At 39.0% G+C, this 25,165-nt stretch overlaps 1 protein-coding gene and 2 long non-coding RNA genes across 3 annotated transcripts; all 3 read left to right on the plus strand.

The window, feature by feature from the left end:
* The first annotated feature begins 909 nt into the window (after positions 1-909).
* Positions 910-2,034, plus strand: LOC148878615 (uncharacterized). Its single transcript, XR_016103171.1, has 3 exons — positions 910-1,179; positions 1,313-1,438; positions 1,647-2,034. It is a non-coding gene; the product is annotated as an uncharacterized LOC148878615 (long non-coding RNA).
* Positions 2,035-17,994: 15,960 nt separating this feature from the next.
* Positions 17,995-18,969, plus strand: LOC148878616 (late embryogenesis abundant protein 1-like). Its single transcript, XM_088957479.1, has 3 exons — positions 17,995-18,167; positions 18,301-18,426; positions 18,626-18,969. Exons 1-3 carry the CDS (start codon positions 18,114-18,116, stop codon positions 18,716-18,718), a joined length of 273 nt encoding a protein of 90 aa, XP_088813605.1. The 5' UTR covers positions 17,995-18,113; the 3' UTR covers positions 18,719-18,969.
* Positions 18,970-21,252: 2,283 nt separating this feature from the next.
* Positions 21,253-22,321, plus strand: LOC148878617 (uncharacterized). Its single transcript, XR_016103214.1, has 2 exons — positions 21,253-22,043; positions 22,146-22,321. It is a non-coding gene; the product is annotated as an uncharacterized LOC148878617 (long non-coding RNA).
* Positions 22,322-25,165: the final 2,844 nt, after the last annotated feature.

Here is a 25,165-nt window from a genome sequence, read left to right on the forward strand (position 1 = left end):
TATAAAAAACTCTTTTCTTACTTTCCTTTTTCTTTTCCATTTTCTTTGAAACAAGTACAGTATAATACAAAGTTATCCTTAGTCGCTTTCACCCCCTTGATCATGCTATGAGAGGGGGACCTTGTGAAAGAAAAAAATTGATTTGTCAGTGCTGATTAATCCTTGTCACGGGCAAACCTAACGTCCGTTTGGAAGGCAGCTTTTGGATTTGCAAGGTGGGCCCCACCCAGACAATCTATAAGCAATGCTGGGTTTAAGTTCTGGAAAGCCCATTTTACTGTTGTTCAGCTTCAGTCTAAAATATGGTTTTTCAATGATTTTTTTTTTAAACCCGTTTGGGAGGGTTTTAGCATTCATTGATATGTGTTGACTGAATTGCCTCGAAGAATCTATTAAAATTAATTCATCAAGGCAACCAGTTTGGTTTCACACTTAACCCTTTTTTTTCCCCCCAAACTCTTGACTTGATCAGCAACCCGCTAGTCCAGATGATTGAACTCTTGACCTATTTGACCCGGACAATAATTTTGACCATTTTTTGTTTTAATTATTTTATTTTTTAAATTAGACAGACCATCCATTCAAACGGAACGGCCGAACCCAAACACTGATGGCAAAAACTGTTCCAATTCCAGATCGTTTTTAAGTATGAATACACGAAAAATACAAAAAGAAAAAAAAATGAATTTCACGTATATTGAGAAAACCTCAGCCCCTCATTTCAGGGGAATTGAGATCAAAGTAAGGCGATTCCAAAACTGTGTGCTTACTAATTACTACTGTTACCGAAGAATCCGCCTAATGCATTCATGGCCAACCGTTCTAAGCGAATCGTGCCATCAATTGTATGACTCTCTCGTATTCTGTTCGGGAGATGTTAGAATAGGGTTGACCGGGCAGATCGACCTTGTAGCAGATGACACGTGATGTCAGGAGAAGCAAATAGCCATGCACATAGGCTCTAAGTAAGGGGTTTTGGCCCAGAAAAAAGCTTTATAAATCACTCCCCATTTGCTCAAAGCCTCAAACCACACCAAAAGCATTTCAAAGCAATCGTCATTATATTGTACAAAGAATTATTGAAGAAGGCTCCAAACTCTTTATTGTAGTGACTTGATATAAGAAATGGCGGACTCAACTCAAATGTTCAGGGCTGGTGAAACTCATGGCCACGCTCAGGTAAGTGCTGTATATTTATATTTATATATAATTAATTGGTGCATGCCAAACACAAACTCGATCTCCAGTTGGCTCTCATACAATAATTCTTTGCTAATAAGCCTTTTGCATTGCTTAATTTGCGTTTTGGCAGGCCAACACCGAGGAGTGTATTCAATCTGCTAAGGACACCGCAAGCACTGCTTGTGACAAGACAGAAAATGCTGCTCAATCCACCAGTGACTCTGCCCAGCAACAAGACTCCGGCTTTCTCCAACAGGTTCTTTCCCATCTGTTACACCTACCAATCATCTATGAGATAAAGGGTTCAGATTTCAAAAAAACAAGAATGGGTCATTGCTCATTGTCAATCTGGACCATTCATTTCATGGGTCATGGCCAATTGTCAATCTGAACCATTAAATACGATTTGATGGCTTTCAATATTCTTTTCTATTTAATTTTATGCTGTTTCTTTGTGGTTATAGACTGGGGAGAAAATAGCAGACATGACCCAAGGTGCAGTGGACAGCGTGAAGAACACACTTGGAATTGGTGACAACAGTAACAACAACAGCAGCTGATCGATCCATGGGAATAATGAAATTCAAGAGAGACCTCTCTCTTTCCGAACTCTTTCTTCTTGTTTGTCTTTTCTATGAATCCTTTTCTTATTATAATAAGATGGAGAGAACATCATGCCAAGTACATCTCTCCGCATTGTAATTTCTTATAACTTTTGTTAGTGTAGAGATAGTGAAACTGTGAAAGAGAGGCAAAGTGCTAGGTTGATCTCACCTTAGTGCCTTTGTTAGACGAACTATTGATGAATTAATCAGTAAATAAAGCTCTATAAATGGAATTCTAGATTTAATACATTGCTTTGTTTATATTTAGAATAGCTAATAATATATCATTTGTGGAGTGCCCAAAGGCATAAAGGCTTAGTTTGAAAAGATTACAAATACAAATATATAGTTCAAATACACGCAAAATAGTTCAAAATACAAGGATCTACACTGTACATATTTATATTTGTATTCCTTTTAAACTGAACTTTCAGTATGGAAAGAGTATAAAACTATAGGCTGTGTTTGATTGCAATGCAAATAAATTTGTACTGATGCAAAATTATGGCAGTACAAATTATTTGAGTGTAAATTTTGCACTCCCATACATTTGTATTAGTGCAAATAAAATTACACTGCAACCAAACACAGTCATAAATACAACAAATATGTATATTGCAAATAGGTTTTGCACTCTCATATTTGTATTTATGCTCCTTCCAAGTTGAGCCTAGCTAATTTGATGTGGGCCACCCTTTTGATATTAGATCAATTCATTATTGGTTGGTAAGAGGAAATAGCCTTCCAACAAAACAGTGAAACACTACAGCCGCACATCATGACAGGATTTGCTTCTGCTCCCAACGAGCATCCCAACAGACACTACAGCAGCACATGGGGAACATGTACAGCTGTAGTGGCTTATTGGGAGTCAATCCAAAGTTATCAATGGTTAGGATTTAGAAGAGATTAGCTAATAATCAAAGGACTGTCCAACCAACATATTTCTCTTTTAAAAGGCCCTTTCCTAACATGAGTGAGGGGTAATGAAAGTAACTAAGGGCAGCTTTTATTATACTACAATGGCTTTAAAAAAAGGGTTTCAACTGTTCAGTCCATCTTTAGAAATCTTAATTCCACCCTAGGGGTGGAAAAGATTTTCTTTTTCCACACTCTACTATTTCCCCTGACTTTTAGTTTCTATTTTCGGTTTTCTGTCAATTAATACGTTGTTCGATAACATGGTTGGTTTTCTTTTTGCAAACAAATTCAACTGCCATATCAATAAAAACAATATAATTTTGTGGATGTGGCAATTATTGTTATTGTGAAATCCCTATTTGATTCTAGGTTAAAGTAGAGAAGAAGAGAAAGAAGAAGAAGAGAAGAAGAAGGGTTCGACCAGATTAGGAAAAATCAGTCCACCTCTAGTCGACCCATTTGTATTTATCTCCAATAATCATTGTTACAAGAAAGACCATATTGTCCCTCATAAGTGATGGACACATAACTTAAACTTAAATAAAATAGACATTTCACTCTCAAATAGATAAACTCAAATGACCAAAATACCCTTGATTAGTGTATTCTAAGACTCCCCCTCAAGTCGGAGAGTATATATCATATAGTCCCAGCTTATCATAAATATAATATATTCTGCCCCGAGACAATCCCTTTGTAAAGAGATCTGCCCACTAATTTCCTGGGCTCACATGAGATGCGGTTATCACTCCACTTATCACTTTCTCTCTCACAAAGTGACAATCGACCTCAATATGTTTGGTTCTCTCATGGAAGACCGGGTTGGAAGAGATGTGAACAGCAGCTTGGTTATCACAGTATAGTCTCATGGGTTTGTCAACCGAGAACCCCATCTCTTGTAGCAAGTTCTTCAACCATACTAATTCACATGTGGTATGAGCCATAGCTCTGTATTCAGCTTCTGCACTACTCCTTGCCACCATTTGTATATCCTACTATTTCAAGAGTCCCTCCACTTTGGTATAGAAAACCACAACCTAGAGCACCCTTCAGGTATATCTGGTTGGGTAATAGTCAGATAATTCAACTTTCCCACCAACCTCCTGTATCTTCCAGGATCATCAAACTCCTCACCTACATCAACACTCAACTTGACATTAAGTTCCATAGGAGTCTCTGCCGGTTTTGCACCTAACAATCCTGTTTCTTCAAGTAGGCCAAGAACATATTTTCTTTGACATAAGTTAATTCCATAGCTTGACCTTGCAACTTCTATTCCCAGGAAGTATTTTAGCTTACCCAAATCTTTCGTATTGAAGTGGTCCTATAGGAATTTCTTCAGCCTGTCAATCCCATTACTGTCACTCCCAGTTATGACAATATCATCCACATACACCACTAGCAAGATTTTCCCATCTTTTGAGTCATGGCTGAACACAGAATGGTCTACCTGACACTGTTTCATCCCAAATTCTTTCGCTACTTCACTGAACCTCCCAAACCATGCGCGTGGAGATTGTTTCAATCCATAAATTGCCTTTTTGAGTCTACAAACCTTACCATCCTCCCCTTGAGCAACAAGCCTTGGCGATTGCTCCATATACACTTCCTCAATGAGTTCACCATGTAGGAAAGCATTTATGATGTCTAGTTGCACAAGAGGCCAATCATACATAGCAGCTAATGAAATCAACACCCGAACTGAACCAATTTTAGCCACAGGAGAAAATGTCTCCATATAATCCATACCATACAGTTGAAAATAGCTTTGGCCACTAACCTGCCTTCAATCGCTCCACACTTCCATCTGGAAGATACTTCATTGTGTAGACCCACTTACACCCAACAACATGTTTACTAGGAGGAAGAGCAATAAGTTCCCATGTTTGATTGTGTTGTAGAGTAGAGAGTTCCTCTTCCATGGCTTGCCACCACCCTGGGGAGGTAAGGGCTTCCTGAACAGTCTTGGGAATGGAAATAGATGATAGCAATGATATAAAGTTGCGATGAGAAGCAAAAAGGTGACAAACTGAAACATAGTGTGAAATAGGATGAGAAGTACAAGTGCATTTACCTTTCCACAGGGCAATAGAAAGATCAAGGTCTAAGGGAGAAGAAGCAATGCCGGGATCTATCGACGAGGGCTGAATTGGAGGAGGGGTCGATGCTCTTCTATGAGTATACACGTGTTTGATTAGTGGCCTCTCAGTAGTAACTGACACGAGAGGTGAATCTGCAATTGGAATGGGAACCACGGGAAGGGGATCCGCAACAGGGACAAAAAGAGGAACTATGGAGGAAGGAGAAGAAGCCATAGTATCCGAGAAAAAAGGAACTGATTCAAAGAAGGTGACATCGGAGCACACAAATGACTTATGGAAGTTAGGGTTATAGCACTTATACCCTTTCTGAGTCCTTGAGTAGCCAATGAAGATACACTTAATAGCTCATGCATCTAACTTGTCTAAAGCAGGCCCCAAGGTTTGAACAAAACAAACACATACAAGGACTCTTGGTGTGAGAGGAAACGGAGACAAGGTGGGAAACAACACAGAGAAGGGGGATTGACTTCCAAGGATGGACATGAGCATCTGATTGATGAGAAAACAAGATGTGAGGACAACATCACTCCAAAAGTGCTGTGGGACATTCATATTAAGAATCAAAGACCGAACAATTTCAAGGAGATGTCAATTTTTCTGTTTAGCTACACCATTCTGTTGTAGGGTGTAGGCACTAGAAGTTTGATGAATTATCCCATGGTGCTCTAAGTATTGCTAAAATGGTATTGAGGTGTACTCTTTGGCATTATCGGCGCGATGAATTTTATTATGAACACCAAATTGGGTACGTATTTCGGTATAAAATTTTTGAAAAATATAAAATAATTCACTGTGATTTTTCATAAGATAAATCCATGTCATCCTTAAAAAGTCATCAACAAAAATTACAAAATACTTATAGTCATTGTATGACATCACTTTGATCGGACCCCAGACATCAGAATGAACTAAAGAAAAAGGACTCGAGACACGACTATCAACTCTTAGACTAAAAGAGACTCTATGATGTTTCCCAAGCTGACATGACTCACAATCCAAAGATGAAAGATGGCCCAAGGAAGGAACTAACAACTTCAGAACCTTGAGAGAAGGATGACCAAGTTTGCAGTGCCATTGAAGAGGAGTAAGAGAGGACTGAACAGCTACTAGAGGGCCACCACCATCAAGGTAATACAATCCACCTGCCTCATGCCCTCCACCAATCTTCATCCCTGTCTTGAGATCCTGAAACACACAAGAAGAGGGATAAAAGGTTATGGAACAATTAAGTGACTTGGTTAATCTACTGACATACATAAGGTTAAAGGGGAACTTGGGAACATATAAAACAGATGATAGAGAAAAGGAGGAGAGATCAACATCACCAACACCACAGATGGGAGATGTAGAACCATTAGCAAGAGTAACTGTTTGAGATGCGGAGGACCGAGAAAGAGGAGAAAATACACTAGGAGTCTCAGACATATGGTTCGAGGCTCCAGAGTCAATGATCCAGGGTGAAGGCTTGGAAGCCAAGCAAGCCATATCTGAATGGGCAAGGGTAGCTGTGTTTTGTTGAGATGCTTGAAGGAATTGCTCATATACCGTACGGGGTATACTCACCATCTCCTTTGTAGAAGCACTATTAGATGTGGAGGGAATCGGGTCAGTTTACTGACTTTCAGTAATTGTACCATTACCCTTAGTCACAGCATGGTTAGCCCAAGTGTTGGGTGGACCATGTAAATCATAGCAAAAATTAACCGTGTGCCCCTCTAATCCATAGTGTGTACACTTCCTAGGGGCACTACTTCTTCCTTTACCACGACCTCCCCCTGAGTCTCGATCTCCACTCCGACCACCAACACGGTTAAACATGGGACCACCACGATTACCTAGAAGTCCACGACCACCACCACCACCTCTATTTCCACGACCTCCCCCTTTAGTCACCACAAAACCAAATCTATCTGAGAGAGAAGAATGTTCTATAGACTCAATAGATGCCTCCTAAGATGGGCAAAAACTTCTTCAAGTGTGGGAAGAGTAGGCCCCCCCCCCCAGTATTTGTGCACAAACAGGCTCATATTCAGCCTTCAAACCCACCAGAAACCTTATCACATCAAGTTGCTCACGCTGTTGTTGCTGAATCTAAACATCCCGTGTCAGATGATGATACACATTGAACTCATTTCGAATATTCCTCAAACTTGCATAGTATTCTTCGAAGCTTTGACTGCCTTGCTTCAGATTAAAGTACTCTTGGTACAACTGATACACCGTAGTTGTATTGTCTTGTCTAGAGTACAGTTTCTTAGCATGATCCTAGATTTCTTTAGCTGTATCTAGGAACATAAAGTTCATGCTAATTTTTTGTTCCATGCTATTCCACAACCATGTCATTATTTGTGCATCTTCCTGCTCCCAGTCACTAAGCCCCGGAGAATCAGAGGAGGGTTTCTCCTCTCTCACATGTTTTACCTTTTTCTTGGCCTTTAAAAACACCTCCATAGATTTTGCCCATGACACATAATTCTCACCATTCAACTTAATAGATGCCATTTGAACGTTTAGGTAATCTGAAGAAATCATAACGCATGTTTTATTGTCATTCCCATCTCCAATCGATGCCATCTTAACTAATTCACCTTCAAATATTCAACACAACCTCACACACTTCCACAAAACTTATCTCACTCTCAACACCACCAACTTCTTCAAATACACATTGCACATCAAATACAAGGGCTGAAGTCACTCAGCCATTAAACCAAACACATAAATTGGTATAAACACCACCACACGACACAATGTTTCACTTTCAACTATTCAGAATCACACACACACCATTCAACACAGTACAACCACCACGACACCACTACTATCGTGAACTTTAGCAGTCGATAAACTCTACTTTCAGCACCCATATGAGGTAAAAACAGAGAAGAACAAGGCTGATATGCATACTAATCACTTCAAACCTCCATAAAAAAATATTTTGAACCAAAACACAACATTTACAGTCCACTATTTGGGCAAAAAACAGAACCGCTCATTCCTGTCCACAAACATCCTTCTTCGTATCACAGAATAGAGGGCATCTAGTACACAACCTCAACGACCACCACCACAGTAATTGGAGGCATACTCACCTCCAAAATCACAAAATGACCACTCCTTTTTGGCCTCTTGTCGAGCTTCCACTCGGGCTAGAAGAAAATCGAAGAAAGCTGAAATAGTTGTGGCGAATCTAGGAAGAAGACAAACAATGAGGAAAGAGAAAAAAAAGGGAAAAGAGAACTAGGTTTTATTGCTCTGATACCATGTGAAATCCCTATTCGATTTTAGGTTTAAGTAGAGAAAGAAGAAGAAGAGAAAGAAGAAGAAGAGAAAGAAGAAGAAGAGAAGAAGGGTTCAGTCAGATTAGGAAAAATCAGTCCACCTCTAGCCGACCCACTTGTATTTATCTCCAATAATCATAGTTACAAGAAATACGATATTGTCCCTCATAAGTGATGGGACACATAACTTAAACTTAAATAAAATAGACCTTTCACTCTCAAATAGATAAGCCCAAATGACCAAAATACCCCTGATTTGTGTATTCTAACAATTATAAAAAACAAAACCTATTGTGGAGCACCCCTTAAGTGACTTTCTTTCAGATTTTTTTTATCATTTTTTGGGTAAATCACAAAGACCTCACTTGTACTAAGGGGTCAATGATAAATACCCTCTGAACTTCCATTTGCGACAAAGATCCCTTGAACTTTCACTTTGTGACAAATATCCCCTAACTGTTAAGTCAAATGACAAAATGCATTCCATTTTGTCTAAACGAAACTAGTTAACATAACAAGGATCATTTCATTGGCATAGATTTTTTTTTAATTGTTAATTAATTCACTAACACGAATGTCTTTCTTCATCTTAAAATGAAAAAAATCCGCTCCTTTCTCCAATAAATTAAGAAAAACCAAACAAAACCATAAATTTATATCTATTAGAAAGAAATATCTACCATTTCATTTGAATATTGAATCCAACCAAAAATCTACAAAGATCTATTGGAGCACCCGAGAGGGCTTCAATGTTAAATTTAGAAAACTATTCAAATCATAAATTATTCAAATAAATAAGAAAATGGTAGTTTAGGAATTTAAAAAAAATAAACAGCCGGATGGGAATCTTTTTCAAAGTTAATTGATGGGACTCTAAAGGAGGGGGCATTTGTTGCAAAGTAAAATTTGAAGGGGTCTTTGTCAAAAATGAAAGTTTAGAGGGGTATTTGTCACTAACCCTATAGTACAGGGGGTCTTTGTAATTTACCTTTTTTTCTCAGCCAAACACACGATCGGTTTTGTACCAGTCAAGGTGGTTCAAATAATATTTAAATTGGAAACAAGTTAAGCTTAGACATTAGACACAAATAACCATTTATTTTTTAGTATTGTAAATGGATTAAATCAAAACAGATATAGGTAGATCCAAATTTGACTTATTTACTATCATGAATATATAAAAATATAGACATGGTTATTTTTTTATTATGTATGTAAATAATTACACACAGATAAAAACTAATTATTTTTTAAACTTCTTAATTTTTTCTTTATTTTAAACACTACAAAGCATGTCAAATTAAACTTGAATCCAATCCAAGTCCGGTATATTAGATTTCAGTTCCAATTCAGATTTGAAGTTTCAATAATTAGATTAGACTCAAATGTGGCTGGATCTGATCCAACTCTAACCTGATTAGGCCTAAAGACATGGTCAATTTTATGTACCTTTTTTTTATGTTTATCCATCATTTTCTGAAAAAAAAAAATATATATATATATATATATATATATATATATTTTTTTTTTTTGGGAGGGGGAGGTGGTTATAAGCTTGGGGCATGGGTTACTCCCATTGTTTAGTCGCATGGAGCAAGAAAAAAAAAAGTAAAATTGCCCAAAATTGGTTCTCATTTTATTTTATTTTTTGTTTTTGGCCTAAAATTGCATTTTAGACCATCCTATAGTGAAACCTAGTTAACTTGCACCTTTAAAACAACTAGTAAACGTGTATGTGCATTTGCACGTGGTAGTGCCTTTGATGAAGGTAGATTTGTTTTGTTTTATACTTTCATGCATTTGCTGAGTTTATTTAAGCCTTATCAATCTATTGATGATGAAGTGTGGGGGCTGTATGTGTAATTTCTCTTTTTGATCCCTATGACACTTTTGTCAAAAAAGACTCTTTAGTAGACCTTTTCTTATATGATTATATGTGGGTAGTTTCTGAATAGTTATAAGTGGACAATTTCTGAATGGTCTATAAGTGGGCAGTTTTCTGAAGTGAGAGTAAAGGACATATATGCCCTCTTTGTGCCTGCTGTATTCTTAGACAAAGGGGGTAAAAAATGTCTAGTGAAAATTCAAGAAAGAAGGTGCATTCTCTCTTTTATAGGTAGTATAGATTAAAAAAAAAGTCTTTACCCAATGTTGGTCCTGGCTATCTAGGGTCTCCAAAAGAGTAGACTACATACTTTCCTAACCTTTGCATTGTCTCGCACAAAGTATCCACTTTCAAACTTAAACCCGCATTCTCATGCTTGATAACCCGAGATTTTATCACCACACCAAGCAATGACCCCTTAATTCATAGCATTTTATTAAGTTTTAATTTACTTGTTTAATCCAATGCTGCTAGACTTTGGATTGGATAAAACTAGATTTATCACCAGACCATGTGGTTTTGACAATGTGGTTCATCTGTAGTTTGCTACGTTCTTACTAGACTAACAAACAAATATGACTAAAGTGACTGCAAATGGATTGTATCAAATAACTACAAACTAGATTCAAATTTGGCTCATTTATATTTGGATTTGAATCAAAATTTATCCATTAGATTTATATTGAACTAGGCATTGCAATTCGATATTAAATAGTGATGATATGCGATCTGGCACCTCCCTACTAGCAGGTGACTCAGTGCCGAGCTGAATAATTCCTTACTGGAAGATGACTCAGACACCGAGCTGGCTAGTTTGCTGAGGCGACTTGCAGAGAGACAATATTAGAATGCCCAGGTTGCTTTACCTGGGGTGGGCATTTTGATGTTTAAGTCAACAAACTGGAGATTTTTGAGAAAGAGCTAAAAGTAAGAGAGAAGAGAGGGATAGAGTCCATTCAATCAACTTCGATGCAGACGATACGGGAAAACCGGTGTAACAATCGAGCATTGTGGTCCCAGAGAAGTCGGAAATAGTAATTTTCTTAAGGAAGAGGTCGGCGAGCATGTCTCGCAGGTTGCCACTTGGACCTCGATCAAGTCGGTAAGTCCTCATGGAGGCAGTTGCCCATGCCGAGGCCAATTCAACCTATACTGATGAGTTACCATATGTTGGCAAGTCCTCAAGGAGGTCGCTCCTCATGTCAAGGTCCCTTGGACCGGTAACGACAATGTACTACAGGTTGGCCCTGGACAAGGTACTGCTAGTTGCCATGCTGAGGTGCCCGAGTTGTGTATGGGGTCACTAGCTAGGTTTCCATCAAGTCGACGGAGGTAGGTCGCCAGGTCGACAGAGGTAGGTTGCCAGTTGGGTTTCCATTAGGTCATTGGAGGTAGGTTTTCATCTAGGTCTCTAGTAGGTCGGCGGAGGTAGGTCGCCAGGTCAACAGAGGTAGGTTGTAAGGTTGGTGGAGGTAGGTCGCCAGTTGGGTCTCCATTAGGTTGCTGGAGGTAGGTCACCACCTGGGTCTCTTGTAGGTTGACAACTGGGTCTCTATCATTTTGGCTAAGGCAAGTCATTGCCTACGTGGTGATGGGGTGTCATGCGATGATTCTGGGATCGCTATATGGCACACTATCACTAGAGGGCCAAATCTGCCCTTATCAATTGCGCCCAACTCCCTAGATGAGGTCAGTTTAGCGAAGGGAGTAGCTTGCTGTAGTTCCTTGGCCCAGAATGGCTAGTTTGATTAGTTTGTAAGCATCGGTCCACTTTGCTCCCCAAGTCAGAAGAATCTAAGGGTTGAATGCAACATTATGCAGGAATTAGGGCTGCTCACGGGTCAGTTTGGTAGTGTTTTTTCAATCGACTTGACCTTGTTGGGTTACCTATAGATTAAACCAAAACTGACTTGGGCGGTTTGGGTTTCAACCATGTCCAAGCTTGCACAGTGCACATGAACTCAAAGTGCTAATATTATATATAATATTTTAGAATATATTTTCTGAAAATATATTTAAAACCAAAACGTATATACAAATATATCAGAATATATATTTTCTAATTTTTGGAAATATATATATGATAAATTTCAGTATATATATATTTTTAGATATATATTTATTATTTAAAACTAAAATATCTATATTTAATAGATATTTTTTCAAAATATATGTTTTTTCAGATAACTCAGTTCGGTTCGATTTGGTTTCGGTTTTCACACATGAAATCAAACCAAATTATCAATTTACTCATCTTTGCAACCTAAAACCAACCGATAGTGAAGAAAAACTGACCGACTCGGGTTGGGTCGGGCCGGTTTTGGTTTGGATTTATTTGTAAACATCCATAGCAGGAATTCACCATCTTGACTATCGGGACACAGGAGTGAACTCATATGCTTGAGGAGAAGCGGAGCAAGCACTCCGAGGACATCTACCATACTTGGGATGTAACCATGAAGGAGTTTTGCAATTCAACCAAATACCTCAAGAGCGAATTTCATCATGCCGTCCTCAAGAGGGGCTACAAACTGTGTGACTGCCTCCTCAGGTTGCTCTATTTATGTAGACTTCAATTCAATGTCCCTCAAGTTAGTCCTTGAAAAAGTAGCCAGCAAGGTTGATGCGGAGCTTGAAACCGAGGTGGAGGACGACTATAAAAAAGTTGGCCAAGTTTACATGTCTGTCGCAGTGCTGAAAGCGAACTATTCTTCCTTTCATATGCTTCTCCTTTTTTTTTTTTTCATATTGGTAGTGAGATGCCGATGCCCTTTAAGATTGATTTAAGTGAAGTAGCGACATAGTCAAAATGATGCCAAGCTAGATAGATGGGGGTTGACCTACATAGGTCAGCCTACCTGTTGCCGATGCATTTCGAGGTTGGCTTAGGGGGCCTTGATGCTAAAAGCGGTTTATTTTCCCCTTAGAGTTTGGTTTGACCAAGTCAGCAAAGCAATTATTCATAGTTTCAACCACCAAAACGATGCCGAGATGTCAAACTACCGATGTGTCCCAAGGTTGGCGTAGGGGGCCTTAGCTAAAAGCGGTTTGGCTTCCCCTTAGAAAATTTTCGCTGACGTGCGTGTACTACGAGTCAACTCGTCCAGGTTGCCAAAGCGGGTCTTAGTTAGGTCTTCAAAATTTTAACAAGCCAGCTTGCTCTTAACACAACACCTCATCACCTCAGTTGGACTGATCTGCGAGGGTGGCTCCATAGTTTGCTAGCCATCAACTCCCACAGGAACTATGGTGGGCTCGACCTTTAGGGCATTCTCACATTTTGTTAGCCGTCAACTCCCATGGGATCCATAGAGGGCTCGACCTGTGGGGGTGGTCTCACAATCTGTTGGCCGCCAACTCTCGTAGAGAGCATATAGTGCTCGACCTGCGGGGTGGCCTTACAGTTAGGGATAGGAGGTTCTGTCTGGGCAAGACTGCTGGAACTTGTCTCGGCTGATCATTTTGATTCTACCCCTTTGTGGTAGCACCGTCGATACTTGTGTCATTGTTGGAATTAAACGGTGGGTCGGTGCCACGGCTACACTGTGTCAACCCTCGGAGGCGTAGGTCATCTACTCTTATGATAAGCCACAGGGAGCTCAACTTGTGGGGGTAGCTCTACCAACTGTAGGTCGCTAACTCGCATGGAAGACTTGGAAGGCTCAACCTGCAAGGGCAATTGCACATTCTGTTGGCCGCTGACTCCTGAAGGAGTCGCGAAGGGCTCGTTCTATAGAGGCAACCTTGCGAATAGGGATGTTGAGGCTTGTCCAGGCTACTTACCGTCGAGTGCAAATTTAAAATGAGAATTGAGAACCTGACTTTTAAGTAGCGGTTCCCACAGGCGATGCCAATTGGTGATGCATGACCTGTCAACTCCCTGCTGACAGGTGACTCCTTGCTGGAAGATGACTCAGATGTCGAGTTGGCTAGTTCACCATGGTAGCCTGCAAAGAGACAATACTAGAGTGTCTGGATTGCTTTACCTGGGGTGGACACTCCGATGCTTAAGTCAATGAATTGGAGATTTTTGAGAGAGAGCTAAATTGCACATACCCCTTGAGGTTGGAAATGAGACTTTTATATAGGCGTAAGAAATCGGGAGCTTCTTGTAACACATTCGAGAGTCCTGGAAAACCGCATTTTCCATGTTCAGAGGAGAGGGATAGAGTCCATTTAATTAACTCTGATGCAGGCGATACAGAAAAACGGGTGTAACGGTTAAGTGTCGTGTTCCCGGAGAAGTCGGAAATAGTAACTTGCTTAAGGAAGAAGTGAATGAGCACATCTCGTAGGTCTCCCCCTAGACCTCAGTCAAGTTGGCAAGTCCTCGAGGAGACCGCTGCCCACGTCGAGGCCACTTCAACAGGTACTGACAAGGTACCATAAGTTGGCAAGTCCTTGAGGAGGTCCCTCTTCATGCCGAGGTCCCTTGGATTGGTAACGATGAGGAACTACAGGTCAGCCTCGGACGAGGTGCTACTTGATGCCTTGCTAAGGTGCCCAACTTGTGTATGGGGTTGCCAGCTGGGTTTCCATCAGGCTATTAGAGGTAGGTCGCCAGGTCGAAGGAGGTTGGTTGCCAGTTGGGTCTCCATTAGGTTACCAGAGGTAGGTTGCCAGTTGGGTCTCTAGTAGGTCGGCGGAGTAGGTCGCCGGCTGAGTCTTCATTAGGTCAGTGGAGGTAGGTCGTCAGGTTGCCAGTTTGCCAGGTTGGTGGAGGTAGGTTTCCAGGTTGACGAATGTAGGTCGCTAAGTCGGCAGAGGTAGGTTGCCAGGTTATCGGAGGTAGGTCGCCAGATAGGTCTCTATTACGTTGACGGGGGTAAGTTGCCAGCTGGGTCTCCGGTAGTTTAGCAGCTGGTTCTCCATCATTTTGGCTAAGGAAAGTCATCGCTTATGTGGTGCTGGGGTGTCATGCAACTATTTTGAGATCGCCATATGGCACATTTTCATAGAGGGCCATATTTTCCCTCATCAAATAATATTAATAAATTTAAATAAAAATAATTTTGTTAAAATGTGAACCAATGACTCAATAGTGAAAACCAATGTTTAGAAAACCAATCCAAACTGGTTGGTAGGACTGGTTAAACCTAGGCCAAGGTCCCTAGTCCATTTGGTCATGAAAGTTTCATGGAGAGATACTACCCAAATCGCAAAGAGGGAAAATTCAAGATCTTTACCTGGTAAAACTGCAGGATGCAATCTCTCTCACCTAGAGAGGCGATTTCTCTTGGCCAGATTAGTTTGGGGATTTTATAACATTAAACCAAAGTTTTTAAAATCGACTCAGGGAGCGAAATGGTTAGGGGTCTAGTTCCCGGGTCAAACGATCGGCCCATTCTGACAAAAAAAAGAAGACCAAAACCATTGAATAGTTCGAATGGTTCAACTGCCCGAGTCAGTGGTTTGCTGAACAAATCAACATTTTTTGGCCAAAATCCGGTTTTGGCAAAAAACATAACTGTTCACTTGACCGGTTCCCAGTTTTTCCCGTCTGACCATCCGGCCTGATCCGATTTTGAAGACCATGATTAAACCAGACCCAAAATTATCAAGAATTAAACTTAAATGAAGGAGAAATCCAATCACAAGCACATTGGCTTAAGTGGCACACCAAGAATCTTGCACCTCCAATAGCTTCTTTGAGGTAAAGGATGGATTCTTAGAAGATTGATGTGTCTCCCATGGTCATTACTTAGTTAATGTGCATCTCTAATAAACAATTGCAAAACAAGCCTTCTGACATTAAAGTCCAATTCTGAGAATGAGGAGAAGGGCTTCTCTCCCACTTACATAAAGGCTATGTTTGGTTTGAGGGAAAATGTAGGGAAAGGAAGGGAAAGGTAAAGAAACCTTTACAAACCCTTGTATTGGTTTCCTTGCATGTCTTTCCCTTCCTTTCCCTACCTATTCCTTCAAACCAAACATAGCCAAAGTTATTTTTAGGTCTCCTACCATGATGGATCCCAAGAAATCAATAACTTCAAACTAATTTGAAATCTACTAATGGCATATTTAGGTATTCATTAGAAAAAAAACATTTACAAAGGAATTCTCTCTGATTAATAAAGTTGTAGATCCCATCACAATAATCACTTATCATACTCAGGTATTGACCCTAGAAGGATCTTGCTAGTTGGCATATCAAAAGTAAATGCATTAGAAATCCAACATGGTATCATTATCAAGTCTAAAGATTTTATGAAATAATCTAGAGATTCCTCTAATTATAAAGCTTAGGAATCTTCTAGAAGTGGTCTAGCTTAACATTTCACATATAAATGACCACACTAGTGCTTTGGGTCTAATCCTAGCAATTAAGAGAAACTATTCCTTCAGATAAAGTTGCATGAGTGAAAATCTGGGAACCGTTTTGGTGACCAGTTCTGTTTTCCCCAAAAATCGGATTTCCCCCTAAAATCATTGATTTTGGTCAATGAACCTCTGAACCGGGCAGTTAACCGTTCGAGTGATTTTGACCGTTTTTTATTAATTTGATTTTTTTTTAATTTTTGTCAGAACAGGCCAAGCATTTGATTCGAACGATCGAACCGTTCGACCCGATAACTGGACCCTTGACCAGTTCGATCACCGGGTCAGTTTTAAAAACCATGCTTAACAAGATAAACTACCTAGGTTGATCCACCAATTGGGAACATTAACATACGCATACTGATTATGAATATCTCAGATTAAAAATCATAATCCTATAACATAGATCAAGGTCATTAAATAGCAGCACAACCATACACATACGAAACATATAAGAAACTGATTTTATTCATCAATAAATTACTATACAAAGTTATTGGACTCTAAGGACATACACCGTCCAGAAGGTTATACCCCTAAAATAGTAATCACCAAAAATCAATGAAAATTGTCCACCTGGCCGACCCAACCTGGGAACTGGTAAGCTAGTCCTAGTTTTATACAGCCAACCAGTTTTTAATCATTTTTATTTTACATTATATGCAAACTATCGAAGGCTATAATTTTGCATTAAATTGTCCGATTAGGGTGATCTTTTTTTATTTTGGATAAATTTTCAAGATCTTACCTCACTATTTCTGCCAAAAACAAAATGCCTTTTTTGCCTCAAATCTTTATTTTTAATATAAAAAATTGAAACTAATACATATATACATACATACATACACACATACATACATATACACATACATACATACATACCTACATACATACATACGTACATACATACATATCTATATATGTGTGTGTTATAGTAGAATACAATTATATATTTAAAATATATGTATATAATTAACAATGCTTATTAACATGGGATATTTAGAAGGGTTTTAGCTGTTAATCATTGCCATGGGCCTCTCTAGAGATTTTGAAAAGTCATAGTGAGTATAAGAAAACGCAAAAATTAACAAAGTCATGGTGAGTTTTAGATAATATCCCCGTTATATATTAATATATTATACCATCATGGTTTGACCTGATTAAACCTTTAACCATTGAATTTCTCCTTTTTCTCATCCAGCTATTTGAACATTGGTAAAAGCACAACATTCAATTCAAAACAACTTCACTAATAGATAAAATACAAGTTTTAAATATATATAAATACATCTACATTATATAAAGCCAATACTTGCCTTGGTTTAACTAATATTTTTATCCTTTGCTTACACATATAACCTTATAAAATCAAAATGAATAGGAATATATATTGGATTGGATAGTGGTGGATCCTAACTCTACCAATTATAAGTGGATTCAGATCACCCTTAACCGGTTTAAATTCAAATTCAGATAAATGGATACAATTAGCAGCCCTAATTTGTGAAGAATCCGCCTCATGCATTTATGGCCAACCGTTCTACGCGGGTCGTGCCATCAACTGTGTGGCTCTCTCATATTCTGTTCGGGAGATGTTAGAATGGGGTTGACCGGGCAGATCGACCTTGTAGCAGATGACACGTGATGTCAGGAGAAGCAAATAGCCATGCACATAGGCTCTAAGTAAGGGGTTTTGGCCCAGAAAAAGGCTATATAAATCATTCCCCATTTGCTCCAACCACACCAAAAGCATTTCAAAGCAATCGTGAATTATTGAAGAAGGCTCCAAACTCTTTGTTGTAGTGATTTGATATAAGAAATGGCGGACTCAACTCAAATGTTCAGGGCTGGTGAAACTCATGGCCACGCTCAGGCAAGTGCTATATATTTATATTTATATATAATTAATTGGTGCATGCCAAACACAAACTCGATCCCCAGTTGGCTCTCATACAATAATTCTTTTCTAATAAGCCTTTTGCATTGCTTAATTTGCTTTTTGGCAGGCCAAGACTAAGGAGTGTATTCAATCTGCTAAGGACACCGCAAGCACTGCTTGTGACAAGACAGAAAATGCTGCTCAATCCACCAGGGACTCTGCCCAGCAACAAGACTCCGGCTTTCTTCAACAGGTTCTTTCCCATCTGTTACACCTACCAATCATCTATGAGATAAAGGGTCCAGATTTCAAAAAAACAAGAATGGGTCATTGCTTATTGTCAATCTGGACCATTCATTTCGTGGGTCATTGCCAATTGTCAATCTGAACCATTCAATATGATTTGATGGCTTTCAATATTCTTTTCTATTTAATATTCTTTGTGGTTATAGACCGGAGAGAAAATAGCAGACATGGCACAGGGTGCAGTGGACAGCGTGAAGAATACACTTGGAATTGGTGACAACAGCAACAACAGGAGCTGAATGATCCATAGGATTAATATTGAAATTTAAGAGAGACCTCTCTTTCCGTACTCTTTCTTCTTTCTTGTCTCTTTTATGAATCCTTTTCTTCTTCTTCTTGTTTTTATTTATTTATTTATTTCATGCTATTATAATACGATGGAAAGAAATTCTTGCCTAAGTACATCTCTCCGCATTGTAATTTCTTATAACTTTTGTTAGGGGGTGAATTAAGGGGTGAATTCTTGAGAAAGAATTCTTCTTTTCTGCAATATGCTTTCTTCTTCTGCTCTTGCCGCCCTACCTTATTCGATCTCCAGTTTTTGGAGTGATCAAGATTGGATTTGGATATTGTTTATTATTGGAAGAAACAATCTTGAAGTTGTGCTCACATCCTTGTGTGATTGTTGATGAAGAATTGGGGTTCTTACTGAAGAATCTCTTTGTTGATCCTGCCTCACCCTAATTTGTGTCATCTTCAGTGGAGGACGGATTTGGTGAACTCTTTGAGCGTGAACACCTACGCTGGGAACTACTATTGATTCTATATCAGGTATATCCCTCCCTTAATCTTGGTTACAGATTTGGTCCGACTTGTTTCAAGAACGAACATTGAAAAATGTAGTTTTTCTAAATCAGGGAATTGGAATCCCGAAAGGTTAAAAAAAATTTTGAAATTTTGCACAGCCACCCTGCATGGTTCAGCCATTCATATGATGGATCTCCCTTCCCTTCAGTGGTAATAGATCCAGGTTCAAGTCTTGAGAAAAAATCTGGACTAGATCTGAACTTGCACAAATGGGCAGAAACTGTTCTACCCGATTTGCGCAAGTTTGCAGTTTTTTTGGGAATTGGTTCCCAGTTTTTGGGCGTGTAGATCTGAAATTAATTCTTTATTATTCTTTAATGATTATGAAATGGTTATATAATTGTTTCTTGGATTCTTGGGCTGTCGTGTGATGGAGATCAAATTCTTTAAAGGCGCCCAGATTTGCGCAAACTGCAATTTTTCATTCTATTCATTTTGGTTTGTAAATAATTTTTTTTTTAATTTTTAGAAAAAATGTATAGTATTTGATGTAGTGTAATTAATAGAAAATTAGGTTTTCTTTTTTCTTTTTTACGTCTAAAGACTTGTTGGAGTGCGTGGAGGAAGAGAAGACCTTTTGCAGTTAAAGAAACTGCAATCTATGATTAACCCTTTGTTTTGTAGGTTTGCAATCACATGTACAACCCTTTGATATGTTTTCTTGCTGATTCTTGATTGTCTTTAATTGGCTGTAATTAATCTCAGATCACAATCTTGAATTGAATATTGCAATGAACACTAAACCCTAAGCCATTTTGACCCAGATTGGTCCAAATTGGTTGGACTGAATATATGGTTCAATAGGGTTTGATGTTAGTCCCAAAATTTGGTTATGGGCCAGGGATTTGATGGCCCATTACAAGATGCAATTTGGTCCACCCTGTAAAACCTAGTTTTTATGAGTTAAAGCTGCATTAGCCCATTTTCAGCATAAATGCTATATGGGCTGAACTACTTTTTGCAGTTTAGCCCATATACCTAGATAATGTTATATGATAATATTATGGGCTTTAATGGGCTGATATTGATTTAACTTAATTAATTAAGGGTTTTTACAGTTGATTTAATTGATTGGATCAATTATATGATTGTTTATGCATGTGGATGTGTGTGATGGGCTATGTACATGGGCCATAAGCACTTGGCCCATGTTCATTCGTTAGTGGCTCTTTATGCACACCATGGCTGAATGCACATCTTTTCCATGGTGCCCTAAAGATCGTTGGATTATCTCCCTTTTCAATGGGCCCCAAATCAGCTTCCTCTTCGAGAGGAACTGTGCGGTACTCTAGCCGTTTTGGGCCCATTTGAATCTGATTTTAAGAAAGTCAGTGGGAGCCACTTTGGTTTGACCTAAATAAGATCTAGGGATGTAACAACTTGTTCCCTCCAGATATATATAAGTGCATGTGATTGGGAGATTCATATGATGAACTCTTTAAAGACGTTCCGTCATTAGCATGAAGATGGACTTATCAGTAATGAGGAGATGCACCATAAAATTAGGCTATTCATTTGCTGGTGAGTCTGTTTGAATGCTTCATAATATGATAGGGGTATAGATCGATGTGGGAGGGGCCTATCCTAAAATGGAAGACTCTCTTATGGTAGGTACCTTGGCATTCAGGAATATGACGGGTCTGCACTTACTGGATAGAAAGGTTTAACTTAAAATGGCAATCAACATTGTTTGACAGAGGCCAAAGGAAAAGCTCATAAGATAAGTGGATATGATACATCACAAAATGTGACTTCCCACATTCCCACAGAATGTGATAGTTAGATCCATGCACTGTATGTTATTTCCCACATTTCCAAAGACATAACCATGTCTCCATCACTGAGATGGGAGAGAAATCTCAGAGATGAAAAAATGGAAATGGAACATAGATTAAAAGCCTTTTCTATGTAAATGACATGAATCAATTTAGGTTGTGGACTAATAATTTGCATTGCCTTTTATTAGAAATGGCAAATGGACAGTTCACCAAATTGTTGGACGGCAACAAACTTAAGGGCCCAAATTACACTGATTGGTTCCATAACCTTATCCTAGTGCTGACATCCGAGAAATTGGACAAGGTAGCCAAAAACCTTGCACCGGAGCGTCCGGGTGATAGGGCTTTTGAGGCCCATAATAAAGAGTATCAAGAATGGGAGGAGAAAATTTCTCTTGCCCAGTGTTACATCATAGCCTCATTAGACAATCCGATACAGAGACAGTTCAATAAGATATAAGTGTTCAAAGATATCATGGATAGTCTGAGGACAATGTATGAAGAACATAATCATTCTACTCGACAAAATGTCCTAGAATTGTTTAAGACCCCTCAAATGACTGAGAACCAACATGTTCATGACCATTGTTTAAAGATGATGGGCTATATCAATGAACTGAAAGCTCTTGGTTCAGGGCTAGATGATGACACTAAAATTGATGCTGTTCTAAACTCTTTGCCACCCTTATGCAATAAGTTTATCATGGATTATAACATGAATAAGCTAAATGTTAGCCTTTAGGAACTCAATAATATGTTGCAGAGGGCTGAAGAACTGATTAAGAAGGATAGGTCGATTGCCATGCTTGTTGAAGGTGGCAAATCGGGCAAGAAGAAGAGGAAGGCAAAGAAGCCTCAAAAGAAAATTGGCAAGACCAAAACACAGAACAAGAATAAGACATCAGATGCCTACCACTTCTGCAAGCAAATTGGCCACTGGAAGGGAATTGTCCTCAGTATCTGGAGACCAAGAAGCAAGGTATTTTTGAATCCTTTGTCATAGAAACGAATATGTTGGTTACTTTTGCATCCTGGTGTATTGACTCTGGGGCTTCTACTCATGCATGTAATACATTGCAAGGATTCAAGACAAGCAAAAGGCTGAGTGACGGAGAAGTAGTTATTTACTTGGAGACTTTTGCAACAGTTGCAGATATAGCCATAGGAACTGTAAAATTATTTTTCAGATAAGGCATTATTGTACTTAAAGATTGTCTTTTTGTACCAACATTAAGAAATTTGATTTTTGTTTCAAAATTGTGCTAGGATGGTTATTCAATTTTGTTTAGCAATATGATTACTATTAAACTGAATAATAAATTTCTCACCTATGGAGAGCTAGAGAATGGTCTCTATGTTCTCCGTCCTTCTCTAGAAACTAATGTTACCGAAACTACGTCAAAAATAATCCCCAAGAAAATAACTCATGAAACAGTTAATCCTACGTGCCTGCGGCATTACCGACTTGGCCACATTAACATAGATTGTATCACTAGGTTAGTAAAAGATGGTCATTTGGATTTTCTAACTGTAGAAGATCTTCTAACATATGAACCTTGCCTTTAGGTTAAGATGATATAATGACCATCTACAGGTAAGCCTAAAAGATCTACAGGCACACTTGACCTGATACATACTAATGTATATGGTCCCATGGATGTTATGACATGTAACCAACATGTTTATTTCATAACATTCACCGATGGTTTCTCTTGGTATGGTTACGTGTACCTAATGAGACACAAGTTTGAATCCTTTGAAAAGTTTAAGGAGTTCAGACAAGAGGTCGAGAAATAGTTGAGGAGACATATTAAGGCCATTTGATTAGATCGAGGAGGTGAATATCTCCCTAACGAATTCTAGGACTATTTTAAGGAAAATAGAATTATATAATAACTAGCTCCTCTTGCTACACCACAATTAAGTGGTGTATCGGAGAGGAGAAACTGGACTCTATTAGATATGGTCTATTCACTTTTCATCCACTTAGAATTACCTATATCCTTTTGGGGTTATGCATTAGAGACTGCGATATATGTACTAAACCGGATTCCAACCAAATTCGTTCCTAAGGCTTCATATGAGTTATGGACCGGTAAGAAACCAAGTGTGAGACACTTAAAGATTTGGGGTTATCTAGCACATGTTAAAAGAACAAGTGGACAAATTGGAATCCAAAAGCAGTCGTTGCCTATTTGTACCTTACCTCAAAAGCTCTGTAGGTTATTTATTCTCTAACCCAAAGGAGTAAAAGGTGTTTTGCAGTTGAAATGCCGTTTTCTTGGAAGAAGACTGTATTCTGGCCAATCATCATCAGGAAGTTGTTCTTGATGAGGAGAGCCCAGGGGTAGTGGGAGATGTCCCACAGTCTCTAGAAAATAACCAACCTAGAAGGTCTACTTAGGTATCTAGTCCTTGAGTTCGTTCTATGATCAAGAAAGTTACTTGATGGAAGCCATGAACAATGAAGAAGATCCTGTGACTTATATGGAAGCTATGTTGGACATAGATTCATTGAAGTGGGTAGATGCCATGAAAGCTGAGATGGACTCAATGGAGACTAACAAGGTCTGGACTCTTGTAAACCCACCACTTGGGGTGAAAGCGATTAGTTGCAAATGGATCTACAAGAGGAACAAGGGCCCTAATGGTAAGATTAAGGCCTATAAAGCTCATCTTGTGGCAAAAGAGTAGACTCAGAAAGAGGGAATCAACTATGAGGAATCCTTTCCGCTAGTGGCTATGCTCAAGTCTATTAGGATCCTACTAGCTGTAGCAGCACACCATGATTATGAGATCTGGCAAATGAATGTTAAAATCGTGTTCCTGAATGGTGATTTTACTGAAGATATCTACATGTAGCAACTGTAAAGATTCATTATTACAGGTTAGGAACACATGGTGTGTAAACTCAATTGATCCATATATAGACTTAAGCAAGCTTTTACGAGCTGGAACATTTGGTTTGACTCTATCGTTAAATAGTTTGACTTTGAGCAGAACTTGAATGAGACCTATGTTTACAGGAAGACAGTGGGAGATAAGGTTATGTTCTTAGTTCTGTATGTAGATGACATTCTACTCATTGGGAATGATGTAGGAATGTTAACTATGGTGAAAGTATAGATTTCACAGCAATTCTCCATGAAAGATCTTGGAGAACCCTCCTACATCATGGGACTTCGATTCTAAACGTATAGATCAACGAGGATAAAAGGATTATCCCAGTCTACTTACATTGACAAAATTGTCAAAAGATATAGCATGGAGAACTCTAGGAAAGGAAATGTTCCTTTCAGGTACGGAGTCACTCTCTCCAAGGGTATGTCTTCCAAGACTCCAAAGAGATTGAGGGCATGAGGGGGGTTCCCTATGCCTCAGCCGTAGGGAGCATCATATATGCCATGCAATGCACTCAACCTGACATTGCTCAGGTAGTGAGTGTGGTAAGTAGATATCAATCAAACCTAGGATAGGAGCAATGAACAGTTGTAAAAAACATATTCAAATACTTTCATAAGACAAAAGAGTTTTGTCTGGTATTCGATGGTAGTTCACTATAGATCCTAGGGTATACTGGTGCCAAATTCTAGTTAAACCCAGATGATAGAAAGTCTACATCTGGTTACATCTTCACGACGGAGTCCTGTGTAGTTACCTGGAAAAGCAGCAAACAGGGGTCCATTACAGATTCTACAACCAAGGCTGAGTACATTACCGCAAGTGAAGCTTTCAAGGAAGCCATTTGGATGAAAAAGTTCATTTAAGAATTAGGAGTTGTTCCGTCTAGCACATCACCCATTCCATTGTTGTGTGATAACATTGGAAAAATTTCTCAGGCTAAGGAGCCATGAGCCCACTCGAAGTCGAAGCACATCGAGAGGAAGTTCCACGTACTATAGAAGATTGTTGGAGTAGAGGGGACGTCCAGATTCGGAAGGTAGCATCAACGAAGAATGTGGCAGACCCATTGATTAAGCCACTCACACAGAAAGTGTTTGAGAAACACATGGAAAGAATGGACTCTGGCTTGTACCCGATTGAACCTAAGTGCAAGTGGGACCTGTTAAACAGTGTATGCCCTTAGCTCCAATCAGATTG

The sequence above is a fragment of the Nelumbo lutea genome, chromosome 1 (assembly GCF_056320005.1).
Source record: "Nelumbo lutea isolate HS-2025 chromosome 1, American lotus-T2T, whole genome shotgun sequence".
Taxonomy (NCBI): Eukaryota; Viridiplantae; Streptophyta; class Magnoliopsida; order Proteales; family Nelumbonaceae; genus Nelumbo; species Nelumbo lutea.

Bases quoted from the DNA above. Each gene is read 5' to 3' on its own strand.
- LOC148878616 (XM_088957479.1), top strand. From the start codon at position 18,114: ATGGCGGACTCAACTCAAATGTTCAGGGCTGGTGAAACTCATGGCCAC. The intron at 18,168-18,300 runs GCAAGTGCTATA...GCTTTTTGGCAG, and splicing joins AAACTCATGGCCACGCTCAG to GCCAAGACTAAGGAGTGTAT. The intron at 18,427-18,625 runs GTTCTTTCCCAT...TTGTGGTTATAG, and splicing joins ACTCCGGCTTTCTTCAACAG to ACCGGAGAGAAAATAGCAGA.